The sequence below is a fragment of the Panthera leo genome, chromosome D3 (assembly GCF_018350215.1).
Source record: "Panthera leo isolate Ple1 chromosome D3, P.leo_Ple1_pat1.1, whole genome shotgun sequence".
NCBI lineage: Eukaryota > Metazoa > Chordata > Mammalia > Carnivora > Felidae > Panthera > Panthera leo.
In genome coordinates, this window is record NC_056690.1 from 72,449,182 (window position 1) to 72,463,121 (window position 13,940).

At 35.8% G+C, this 13,940-nt stretch overlaps 1 protein-coding gene across 1 annotated transcript in view; it reads left to right on the forward strand.

Annotated features, from left to right (window-relative positions):
• The window catches only part of DCC (DCC netrin 1 receptor), a 766,352-nt gene that overhangs the window by 456,663 nt on the left and 295,749 nt on the right, over positions 1–13,940 (forward strand). The window contains exon 10 of the mRNA XM_042909706.1: positions 13,711–13,859. Within this exon, the coding sequence (XP_042765640.1) occupies positions 13,711–13,859 (149 nt within the window). The remainder of the gene's footprint in view (positions 1–13,710; positions 13,860–13,940) is intronic.

Here is a 13,940-nt window from a genome sequence, read left to right on the forward strand (position 1 = left end):
TACTATGAACATTCATGGCTCACATTTATACTAAACAGTGATGATCTACATGTATACCCTTCTGTCTTACATTCAACCAGGAATAAGCCAAGAAGATCGCCAATCTGGTGTTAAATTGAGTTTGGGAGTTACAAATATAATAGGTAAACTTAACCCTTCTCAAAGAAATAGTAATTAAAGTCTTGCCTTAATAGCATTCATATTTAGTCATTATCTTCCTTATTTTACTCTGCATTTACTAGATATCATAATCAATAGCCTTTGAATGTTTGAGTTGAAGGTATTTTCTTCCTACTGGTCTGACACTTTGTGGCACCAATGCAAATAGAAGCAATGGACTTGGGCTTGGAGAAAGAAAGGAAGCCTTGGATCCAGAGTTGCGCACCAGTGTCCCTGTGTAAAGTCGTCGTCCAACTTCTGTGAGATGATTTACTGCAGTAGTCTATTTGTCTTCCTGCTGCTATCTCTGAGCAAGCCTAAATCTTCCATGTGGTTAATAAACTTCTTATCTTTTGAATACTGAAAATAAAATAAACTTAATCCTCAGGGTGGTTCAGTCAGCAGACCGGGAGCCTTTTAGATGCTTCTTAGAGATAGAGGACAACTAGGTTTTCTGCCCTGTGCGATTATCAATCTTCCCCTTGCATGCATGTATGTGTAAGGGCGTTAAAGGTGCTTCTCAGTGATAAATGTCAGTGGAATCACAAAGTGAATATTAATTTCAGTATTGTCAAGGTCAGATGTGTACCCAAGTTCATTGTTAGTGGAGTTTTTATTGTTGCTACTGTTAGGAAAGATATTTTATCTTGGGCTCTTTTTTCAAGAATCAGGGGAAAAGGGGAACAAAATTTCTTAACATGCGTATACATTACTCAGAAAAAAGTGCCTTAGCACAGCTTGATCCATTAACTGGGGTAATTATTTTGAGTGCTTTAAGAAAGATCAAAGTATGGGTTTAGAGGATCTAAGTAAGGTGGGGATAAAACAAACAGATGATCACAAAATCTGGAGACTTGTTGATGTTCCTGAAACGTGGCTAACTATATATAGAAAAAGAAAGACAAAAATCCAGGAGAAATAAATAAAGAAGAAAATAAAAGTCTGTGATTTGAGGCCATTCATTGAAGTAGGGTATGAAATTAATGGCTAGAACCTCAAGAAATTAAAAGAGAAATAAAGATGAAGAAAAGTATTAGGTTATGACTGTCCCTCTGGGGATAAATAAGCCACTGGACATGTCTGTATGTAGTGAATTACCTCAGACCCAACAGTGGGTAGCAGTGCTGTGATATTCACCTGCTAATACACCCATACCCGCACACCTGCCGGGTCTAGTTTTAGTGGAGTATTGACTGTCTTAGTGAACAACACCAGAAACACTCAGCAGTGCAAGTCAGAAATACAGGAGTCATTCTTGGTGCTTCCATCCTCCTCACTGCCCTACCTCTGATACCTCAAATGCTGCTGATTTTATCTTCCATGTATCTCTTGAATCCCTGCCCACTGCCATTGTTCTTATTCCAGCTATTAACAACTGTCTTAGCTACTATGGAATATTCTCCCAACTGGTCTCCCAACCTACATTCACCGCCTTCAATTCACTCATTATGTAACTAACAAAATACAACATGCTTAAACTCATCAATTCCTTATCAGGGGCTCCTGGGTTGCTTAGTTGGTTGAGTGGCTGACTTCAGCTCCAGTCATGATCTCACGGTTCGTGAGTTTGAGCCCCGCATGGGGCTCTGTGCTGACAGCTCAGAGCCTGGAGCCTGCTTCGGATTCTGTGTCTCCCTCTCTCTCTGCACCTCCCCCCCACACACACACTCACGTTCTCTCTCTCTCTCTCTCTCTCTCTTAAAAATAAATAAACATTTAAAAAGAATAAAAGATCAAAATCATTCCAAGGCCTTTAAGACCCAGTATGGTCTTGCCCTGGCAACCTCTCCCACCTCATCTGAATCCCTCATCTCTTGGCTCCTTGTGTCCTGCCATCTTAGACTATAAGTTCTATGGAAGTTTTCATTGTTTGCCCCACCAATTCTCCCAAAGCCTGGTACACTGTAAAAACTTAATTAATATTTATTGAGCATAAATATTGTGTGCCAGATGCTGTTCATAAATTGTTTATTATGAATCTCCACAACAAACCCATGGGGTAGGTATTAGTATTAACCCCATTTTTAAGATAAGAAAAATTAAACTCATAGGTACTAAGTAGCATGAGCTGGCCACATAGCCTGAGCAATGGTACTGGATTTGAACGCAGAGTCTCTCATTCTGGAGCCCATATTCTTTACCATTAGTCTCTCTCACCAAAGCTTATTAGATGGGATCTGTTTTTTGGCATTTTCTGCCTCAAAGAGAAGCCCAGATCTCCCATTTCTGTGAAAACTATGTGTTAGGAGAATAAAGTTCGAAATTTCTTCTTTAACTTATGGTCCCTCCCAAAAGAACCAGTTTACCCAAGGCAGTTCCTTATCTTTTAAAGCCTGGAAATAGATAAACAATAAATTTCTTTCCCAAAGAGATAGTATCTTTTTAAGATAGGATCTTTTTGTCATAATGTGGAAAAACCTACTCACTTGAGGATCTGAAAAAGATTGCCACTTCCTTCTTCTCTAATAAATGGCAGCAGGGGTCTTTTATAAAAGCAATCTATACAAGTCATTTATTGCTCTATTAAAACTACAAACATCAAATATTGATTCTTCCCATACTGACCATAACACAAAGCAACTCTGAGAAAGGTTGCTGGGATTTAGTTACATTATCACCATGGGAAACACTCCGGGTTGCACATAAGCTGAAGACACCTGCTTCTCTGATGCATATCTATTTATAGAGAACTGACATTTTTGTGTGCAGAAATACAATCCTGAAGTATATGTGAGCCACAAATAAGTGTGAAACAAGCAAGAGGTCTGTGCATGCCCTTGCTGGGAATTTCTGCTTGCAGATCTTCCGTAAGAATTAAACATAAACGTATGATCTACATAAGAACAGTAAAAATAAGTCTATGTGGAGTATTTATAAGGAAGATGAAAGGCTTAACTTCTATGTGTTATTATGACAAAGCAGGCAAACCTCCACTCTTTTGGCCACATTTGGTTTGTAAATGTAATCCTAATTCAGGGCTCCTGCTGTACACATCCCAAGCAGGCTCCATGCTCAGTGCAGAGCCTGATGCGGGGCTGGATCCCATGACCCTGGGATCCATGACCTGAGCAGAAATCAAGAGTTGGATGCCCAACTGACTGAGCCACCCGGTTGCCCCCAACAATCTTGAGAATTAAGAAGATCAAATACTCGTTCGTCCAACTGTCTGTTGAGGGAACCAAACTATGGAATAGTTTAGAGGACTTGAGTCCAGATAGCAATATCATCTACCATGTTATTTGGAACACTTGCTTCTCTATATAGCCTCATATAATCCTGGCAATAGCCCTGTTGTGTAGAAATGTTGTGTAGAAAATGATGTGCAGGGTGTTTAAATAATTTGGCCTAAGCATACAGTGTTATGGAATGGCGGGAGGGGAGGGGAGTTGATCAAGGATTCAGAATTAAGGTGCTTTATTTCCATTTGTGGTATTTTCTTTTTCACTAGTTATCTCAGAGCTAGTTTTCACCTTTCCATTATTTCTGTCTAGAATTTCTTAAAAGTTCCTGGCAATTTCTTGGAATATTCACCTGTTTTGTTTTGTTTTTTCTTTTCTGAATACTTATTCCCACACTGAAGTTTTAGTGTGGGGATCTTCAAATAAAATGGATGAATTTTTTAACTTTCATCAAGTATCTTGAAACACACCATATTTTTAAAAAACTGGTAGAATATTATTTGATTTGTGGATAATGCTAGCAAAATAGAAAAAGAAGTGAATAATTGAAAATTCTATGCTTCTGGTTGTTTCCTCAATATGAGATCAGTGGTGCCATCTTTAATTTAGTTTATTTTGGAATTCTTCTCATTATCTTTACTTAGAGGCCTCACTGTTGGAAGCCTTCCCCAAGCTATATGGTTCTTCTCTCTTTACCAGCTTGTAAATTCTATTCTGAAAAAGCTAATTTCAAGGCCATTACCCATCAAACTCATTTTTGCTGACTCATCAGATTCTTTCTTCACACCTGAACTTCCTTGTCCTTTTTCCATCAGTTCATCTCTTAATTGTTCTTCCAGAAATATTCTTGACCAAATTACCATAACCATTTCTGATTATAATTTCTAGAATTCTTATATAATTCATTGTCTGCCCAGAGAGGTTTTAATCTTGGTTATATGTGGTCTGTTGTTCACATCTAGGTGTTTCCTGTGTGTGTGTTTTCTCTGTCCTACTAAATTCCTTGAAAATTTCTATCATAATAAAATATTTCATAATACTAGAGGCAGCACTCTATCCTAAACACATAAAACCTATGAATAGACTTTAAAACCAGCTGGTACTTTTATCTAAAATGAAATGTAACATAATGGAAAGTAACCCAACCCAAGCTATTCTGAAAAAAATTATAAGGGAGGAGAAAAATGTATGATTGAATTTATATTACATCTAGCCTTCAGTAACATGGAAACTTAAACACATTTGGCTAAAAACTTAGGTTTTTAGTTTCAATGTTTGGTATCTTTCAGGCAACTTTTCTAGATCATAAAAACAATTGCTTTTGACATTACTTAGAAACCTCCAGTTTAAATGGTTTGAGAACTTAGGTTTGAGACCTCAGTTGTGCCATCAGGAATCTACATTTTCCACTACACTTTACATTTCTACGCATTGCCTGTTTTCTAAAGTGAAGTTCAAAATACTTGGCATACTTCACCAAGGCTATTACTACTTGACTATGTCAAGGAAAAGCCTGAGCTACCCCACTGAAAAGACCTTATCTTGAAGTCAATTTCTGAAATCACTTTTGTTATCAAACTGCTTCTAGTTCTAGGATGAATCACAAGATTACTTTCAGTACTATTTTTTTTTTTTTTTCAGAGAGAACCATTAAAGTTTTTTCTACTACACTGTCAGAAACATCCATCATTTAATATGTTAGCATATATGTGTATACATGTGTATATATATAAGGAATATGTAAATCATATATATCACATGTTATATGTGTGCATAGATATCTACATATATTTCTCTATATACACACAATGACATAGTTGAGTATATTGTGACTTAGCAGATACCACCTATTAAAACCCTAAATAAAATGCTCAGGTAATAACCACTTCCTCTAACCAAGTCTAGTCAGACTTCTGTGGTTTTGTAATAGAAACCTACCCCATAGTTTGTGCTTCCTTCTTGCCAAATTACTGTCATATCTCCTAACTATGGATAGTTCAGTCAAGAAGGGGTTTCATTATGTTAATAATTACATTGCCTGCAGGCTTTTTGATGTTGCATTCCCCATACAAAATAGAAACAGATTTCATAGAAATATCATTAAAGCTGTTAACTACAGGAGGAAAAAAAATCAAAGAGGCAATCAAAGCATGCACTTTATTATCAATAAATGCAAATTGTTTCAGAAATGACTTGCATTTGAAACAAGTTCAGTGAGATTGGCAATGGAAGCCACTGCTTAAATAAGAGCATTGTGGTCTAAATCCATTTAGATCACTACAGACAATTACTTAGATCTTTTGCTGCCCATTTTAAACAATGAACTCAAGAATCATTTTTAAATTAGCAAATGAATAAGCAAATCAGGCTCAGAATTTTGGCCTGAATTGAGGACATGTGAATGATAGGTCATTATCTGAATGATAACATGTGATTTTTTTTCAAATGCACTAGTACTTTAGTTCTTAAGAAAAAAAGAGGTTTGGTAGCTGTTAAATTGATGATTTAGGAAGAGTAGGACACATTGTACTATACAGTCATTTTGAAAATACTTTAAATATTCAAATGTTCAACTACATGTTCTCTGACACTAACATTTGTCTTCATTTTGGACTTCCAGCTGAGAAACATCAGTATAATGATGATGAGACATCAGCCTCATTCAGTATTATGAAGACAGTGGCATGTCTTGATCCTTCTAAAGCTTTTTCTATGAAAATCTTATATTTACATTCTTTTTTAGAAGGGATTATTTAAACTCCCAAAATATTTTTAGAACCTTATAGTTGATAAATCATAATTTAGATTTTAGTCTGATTAATGCAAATATCAAATTACATATAGTAAAGAGAAGTCAGAAAGGTAGACGGGTAGATAGATTTTGGAATATAAACAGCAAGAAAAAAAGAAGAAAAAGAAAACCAGAGTGTTAATTCATATATGCTATGTAACTTCTTGATCAGCAAAAGCTCTAACATCTTGTAAAACCTAAAATATTTGACAAATTAAACCAGATTGATTCAAATGCCTTTAAATTGCCCATGATTTGGAAAATGAGATGGACAGTCTATTTCGTAAATATTTTTCAGCTTTAGAATTTTATTAAAAGTTGAAGATGTCTTTTTAAAGTAAAATTATTGCTATATTTCCCATCAGAAAGTAATTCATAATCATTACAAATGAGTTAATAATAAAGAACCATTGGTTTTCAAAGCCAAAAGAAACAAGAGATATCTGTTCCATTATCTGATCCATTGGGAGCTACTTCTTGGGGAATCATAGATCCTAATGATGGAAACTTATGGACCCTACACCTAAAAAATGTACATGGTACATTCTTGAAAGTGTACATACACTTTCAAGCACTCTATGGACTCCTTGATGCCAATGACTGATCTTTATCATAAGTAGAGTAGGGACAAGAAACTATACCCCCATCTTAACAAACTATAGCTCATTAAACTGATACTTTCTCCACTCTTCTCTCTCTCTCTCTCTCTCTCTCTCTCTCTCTCTCTCTCTCCTCCCTTCTCACTCGCTTGTGTGCATGCACACACAGTCTCTCACATACAGTACAAACACACATCCTGTCTTCAATATGATTATATATGATAAATGATGTATTAAGATTCAGCTAACTTTTATGTGCCATTTTGGGGGTTAATATCCAATAATATCTCATGATAGAGTTCTCTGTTATGCTATAAATCTATCTATATAGTCAGCAATTACAGTCCCCAGTGCAAATAGTGACATGTAATATATATCATTTTACTCCAACATAAGTATTTAATTTGTTCTTAGGTACAGGTGTTATAATGAATTTCTACTGGAATGCAATATTGAAATTTAAAAAGGTGGTTGGTTAAGCTGACATTGATTGATGAGTTACTTGCATAGATTATGCATCTATTCTGAAATCTTGCCATTCTTTGAAGAAATAGGTAGCTCGAATAGAGATGAAGAGAAATTAGATGCATTTTGCCACAAAATTATTGTCCAACTGAGGGGATCAGCGAGGATTATTAAAGACATCTTGGAAATGATGAGCAGTTAAGGCCATTAAGTTTCTTGACTGACATGCTAAAACGTAATGAAATGGAAGGCTGAAGCTGTTAACAGTATTGATTTCTCATATAATTCCCATTGTTGAACATTTTTGTCTCTCTTTTTCTCTTTCTCTCCTTCTAATATTTATATAATAAATCACATATGTAAAACCAGGTAAGCTATGCTTAAATATATAGATACAGACCTGAATAAATACACAAATTTGTGTGGATGTACAAAAATGTGTACATCCACAATTAACATAAACACAGTATATTATCCACAGACCTATGTTTGGGCTGTAATTCAAAAGGAAAATATCAGGGAATTCACAAATTTGAATTTATAGCACTGTTGTGAAGAAAAGTAAGCGTTTAATAGCTTATGTGAAACAGTCTTGACACTAGCCAGGAATGTTGTAAAGAAAAATATCCCATATGCAAGCAGTGTTTTGGTCTGATGATATGATTAATATATCATTTGCTAGTACTTTTTTTGATGTTTTGATGTTATATTTACTTGGAACAATAACAACATTATGGTATTTTAATTTTAATATATGATAATGTTAAAGAACAATGCAATCAGATCATAAAATAAATTCTGTTTTAAAACATAAAGTTAGGGGCACTTGGATGGCTCAGTCAGTTAAGCATCGGACTCTTGTTTTCTGCTTAGGTTATGATCCCAGGGTCATGGGATTGAGCCCTGCGTTGGGCTCCGTGCTGAGTATGAAGCCTGCTTAAGATTCTGTCTCTCTCCCTCTGCCCATTTCCCCTCCTCATGCTCTCTAAATAAATAAATAAGTAAAAAAATTAAAAACACACAACAACAACAAAAATTCACAAGTTAAAGTAGCAAACAGTTTGGTACTAAGATGCAATCCTTGGAAGTAGAAAGTGGAAGTAGACAAGTGGAAACTTTATAAAAACAAAGAGAATGTTATCATTTGGCTGGAATTGGTGAAAACATATACTCTTGTTTGTGCATGCTTACACTAAATGCTCTGAATGCTCTTTTTTACTTCCTGTGTCTATTATCTCTGTTTAAAATTCTCCTGGAATCCCAAGCACATGTTTTTCCCTGATACTGTCTGATGACCAATAGGAAGGGAGAATAATTCAGTTGGTGAGCAGACAATCAGAGTAGGCACTACCAGTGAGAACTGACCAAATTTTGGTACTTAACCACCTGATGGTGTCCTGTAGGTAACCATATTATATATGCATATAAACAAATTACACAGTGGGCAAAGTGTACCTAGGTTCACATGCATACAACAAACATAAATATACCAACCTTAGTTCTTACCAAGTATGTTAGAAAAACACTGTTTTGTGATCACTTGTAGTAACAATCCTGAATTAACAAAATCAAATGAGTTAGACTGTTAGAGTAGCTGTTTTTATTTTAGGCTTGCTATTGAGGGTTACATTTGGTAATTGTGTATAAAGTCATTCATTTGACACACACTTATTGAATATGTTGTATATGCCTAACATTGTGCATATCCCCGTGAAAAAGACAACTGCTATTATTATTTGGAAACCTAAGGGGAGAGTTTTGACCATTCTCCTGACCAGGAACCTAGACGCTAAGCAGCCCTTGGTGGGCTCAGCAGGGGAGGAGTGTGGCCTATTGGTAGCTTTTGTGGGGATGCTGCCTGGAGCTGTGGACATCCATGTAGCCTGTCTATTCTCCTCACAATGCCTGATGAAAGTGGCTATGAGGTTGTCATATCTGATTGTGACATACTCAAAGAGTCTAGTCTGCCAGGCTGTTCACTCCCACCCCCATTATGCTAGGTGGCACCCTCAGCTTAGCCTTCCAGATTCACAGGTGTCTGGCTCTTCTTCCCATTACCCCTTTGTATTCCAGTGGAACAGAAGAGCGGAAACTTCCCAAACATTGCCTTCCCTTCCTTTCTCCAAGAAAGGGAAACCCACTCATCTCCTGAGCCTTTTGGAGATGGGAAACTTTCCTTGAAGGTAACATCTCACAGCAGGAGTAATAGCTCCCAACATCCCAATGGATGTTGGCCATTTTTAAATCTTAGTCTTGGATTCCATAATGAGCCATTTTTTTTAATAGGTAATGCCTTTTCAGTTTAGCCATAGGAGACCAAGAAGAGACACATTCAGTTAAAACTTTATACATCACTGGGCCACAGGGATATATGCTCTATGAAATTTCAAAATCCTGGTTATGTCACATTTAACATATAACTTAAGCAGATCACTCAGTCTCAATTCTTTCTTTTGCTCTTTCTTTGTCTTTCTTCTTTAGAAAAATAATAGATTCCAAATCAGAAAACCTTCCTTCTAGAAATGTTTACATTGTCATTGTGAATATATCAGTAATCATAGAAGCATGCAAATTCTAGTGGTTTTTTTTGTCACTGTTCTTTAAAACATCCTATTTTGAAAATCCAGTTGAACAATGTCAGTGAGCAATTTTTTTTTTCTTTTTTCCCCCCATGAAACAAAATGTCTGGGTCAACATAATACAGTTCTAATTCTATCAATGTGAACTTTGTTCAGTATTATCTACTGAAGTCTTCTTTGTGTAATAGGGAATTTTTCATAGAAAAACTACCCCTTCCTGGAAGAGTACCAAGATGAAGGCACTCTCATAAAGTGTCTGTCAGAATACAACTCTTTGGAAGCCAGAATCTTCCCTATGGAAGAAAGGACATAAAAGAGGAATGGAGAAGACAAAAACAAACTCTGGAGAGATGGATTAGAATGGGAGGCATCTCTGTCAAGTCATGAAAAATGCACCTGTGTACCTATATATTTAAATATATATATATATATATATATATATATATATATATATATATATGTGTGTGTGTGTGTGTGTGTGTGTGTGTGTGTGTGTGTGAATGCATTTGTGTATGCATAAGTATATATACATTCTTGTTTCTCATTCACCAGAAGGATCTAGCAGTAAGACAACTAAGCAACAGTGAACAGAGCTGACATCCAGATCTTTGTCTTGAATACCATTCCCCACTAAAAGGAATGAGAAATATTTAGAGACAGGTTTGATTCCAGAACTGAGGCAGGACCAAGATGAGCCTGGAATATATTATGCCAGGAAGACAAAAAGTTCTTCAATAAATGATATGTCATATTACAAGGACAGAGGACCAACTTAAAGAGGACCCCACTGGCCAGATTTGAACTTGACAATTTGAACACCAAAATGTCTTTAAGACAATTATGAATTATAGACCATAAAAAATAGAAATCCATGTGCCCATACCAATAAGAGATAACATAAATAGACATATGGGTTCTTGCTTATAATAGAATGTAGTATGCCAAGTGGCTAATTTGGAGGAAGTGCTTGAATAGAAAACAAAACAAAACAAAACATTTTGTAACCACCATGCTAAAAATTGTTATATCAAAACTATTAATAGATGCTAATTCTAAGAGAATTTGATAAATAGCATGATATTTATATGGTCCTGACATAGTATCTCCCCACAAATTGCTTATTGGCTATAAGCAATGGAGAGGGGCTTGGGGTGGGGGGATACAGAGGGACCAGTTAATGCTACAGTGGAGAAATCTGGCAGCACCTTGACCAGGTATTCAGAACTAACATAACCAACCATGGAGAGAAAGAGGTCTTATGCCTCTGGACATGATGCCCTGAGGTATAGACATCACTCGTGTCTCATTTGGGTCTGGAATGCATAACCTAAATCCAACATGAAGAAACAAAAACAAAACCCAAATAAAGAATATTCTATGAATTTAAAAAAGGGTTAGGGGCACCTGGGTGGCTCAGTCAGTTAAGCCTCTGACTTCGGCTCAGGTCATGATCTCACAGTCTGTGAGTTCAAGCCCCAAGTCGGGATCTGCTGACAGCTCAGAGCCTGGAGCCTGCTTTGGATTCTGTGTGTGTCTCTCTCTCTGCCCCTCCCCTACTCACACTGTGTTTCTCCCTGTCTCTCAAAAATGAATAAATGTTAAAAAAATTGTTTTTAATAAAAAAATTAATTAATTTAAAAAAAGGGGCATAACCTTCAAAAGTATAAATGACCTAAAAGATAAAGATGGATTTTGGAACTGTTTCAGCTTAAAGCCAGCTAAAGAGGTTATGGCACTGAAATGCAAACTTGACCCTAGACTGGATCCTGAACTGGAGAAGGAAATGCTATATAAGTTACATTATTGAGTCAGTTGACACAATTGGAATGCAGATGAAGATTAAAGTGTTGTATTAATATGAAATGTACTGAAGTTAATATTATTTATGTACAAATTAATGCTTAGGAAATATGCACTAAAATATTTGGGAGTAAAGAGCTATGGTGTGTGTAACAATGGATTCAGATTCTCTGTCTGCCTCTGTCTCTTTCTATACAATAAATATGTAATATATATGTATATAGGGAGAAAGAGTATATATACATATATGTGTATATATATATATATAAGTGTATATGTATGTATGTATATATGTACATACATATGTATATATGTGTATCTCTTTTGGTAAAGAGATATGTATATATGTGTATCTCTTTTGTATGTATGTATATATGTGTATATGTATACACATATGTATATATGTGTATCTCTTTTGGTAAAGTTTATTTGAGACAGAGAGAGCATGCACACACAAGTGGGGGAGGGGCAGAAGTGAGTGAATCCTAAGTAGATTCCACAGTCAGGGCCAAGCCCCATGTGGGGCTCAAACTCAAGACCACAAGATCATGATCTGAGCCAAAATCAAGTGTCAGACACTTAACCAACTGAGCCACGCAGGTGCCCTGAGAATATATGTATATCTGGGTAAAGGGAATACAGGTGTTCAACATACTATTTGCATTCTTAAATTTTTCTGTAAGTTTAAAATGATTTTCAAGTAAGTTTGTGAGAAGTTGTCAGCAATCATTTGTTAAGATGAAAGAAGGCAAATGTCAATAACAAGGATGCTCAAGCTTTGGGGACTGGTGGGAAATATGTGAATGTGACATAAAACACATGTTTCTGATATATAAATATATACATATTTTTCCACGCATTTTTCTACAATGCGTGAGCCATGATGCCTTAAGGAGCCTGGGCTCCATGGAATCAATTCTGAAAAATGACTGATCCAGGGACACAGGTGCAGCACTGATCTAAGGAGTTGTGTTATCAGATATCTGTCGGCCACAGTTTCAGACTTTTACTGTGGATGTTAAGCTCACAAAATTCTATTTAGAGGCCTAAAAGGTGCATCTGTTCAAAGGTAGGTGGGATCTAAGGCTGGGGAAAATATACAGCATCTTTGTTAAAATTGTCATCATATTTGTGATGATGAAACTATTTAATTTAGATTACGATGTATGGCACTTACAATTTACAAACCATATATTTATGTGTTCAGGTCTATAAATAAAAAATTATGCACAAATTCAAAATTTGCAAATCTGGAATTTGAAGGAATTTCTTGACTCCTGACATACCCAAAACTGATCTGCCCTTATGCTATGCTAAGCATAGCCTTTAATAATTTTGTCTGATGTGAATATCATATATTTTGCTGCAAATGTATGATTTGATAACAGGGTGCAAACAGAGACCCCACTTGGGATGTTAAATGTAACATTGTACATACATCATATTGTCTTTCTAAAATCTGAAAATTTCCAGATCTCAAAACAAATCTGGACACAAGTGTTTTGGTTAAGCAATTGTGGACCTGTGCTATATAATTTATTTAATGAACAAGCTACTTATTCTTGATTAAGTAAAGTAGCAGTTATGAGAGGAAATAGAATACTAGAAAGTAAAACTGAAAATTAAATCTCAATATTAATTTAAAGGACATAGAATTGGGCAAGATTTTAAAATGCTGACTTAAATAAAGATGTGGCAAATTATCCATAGCTGTGCTGTTCATTTGAATTATAAGTAGAATCATGATATACAAGTATTCTAATTGTATTTTCTCTTTTCCTTCTGTAGTTATTATTCATACACAAGCAAAGCCAGGCTGGCACAGTGGAAATTTTTCCATACTAAGAACTTAGATTAACAATCCCACTCCTTTTCCATCATTTTCCTAGTAATTTAGACTCCTTGACCAATTCCCTCAACTGTAAAATGAAATACGTAATTTAGATTAATATAAACCCTCTCCTGAATTTCAAAGTGAAATGATTCTAAAATTCATTACTTTATATTTTATTTTTTCATCCCATTTGGTTCTTAAAATAGTACATAGGGCTATAATATCCCTAAACTGTAAAAGATGTAATTTTGTTTGTTTTGAGGAAGAGAACCCTCTCATACTAATCAATTTCTTTTGTACACAGTGCAAGTTCCAGGGCCAGTAGAAAACCTGCAAGCTGTATCTACCTCACCTACCTCAATTCTTATTACCTGGGAACCCCCTGCCTATGCAAATGGTCCAGTCCAAGGTTACAGATTGTTCTGCACTGAGGTGTCCACGGGAAAAGAACAGGTAGGCAAGGGAATGGGCCCAGTGCTGCCACCTATTGGATGGTCCTAGGACCAGAGGAGATCTGCAAACTCTTGGTCCAGT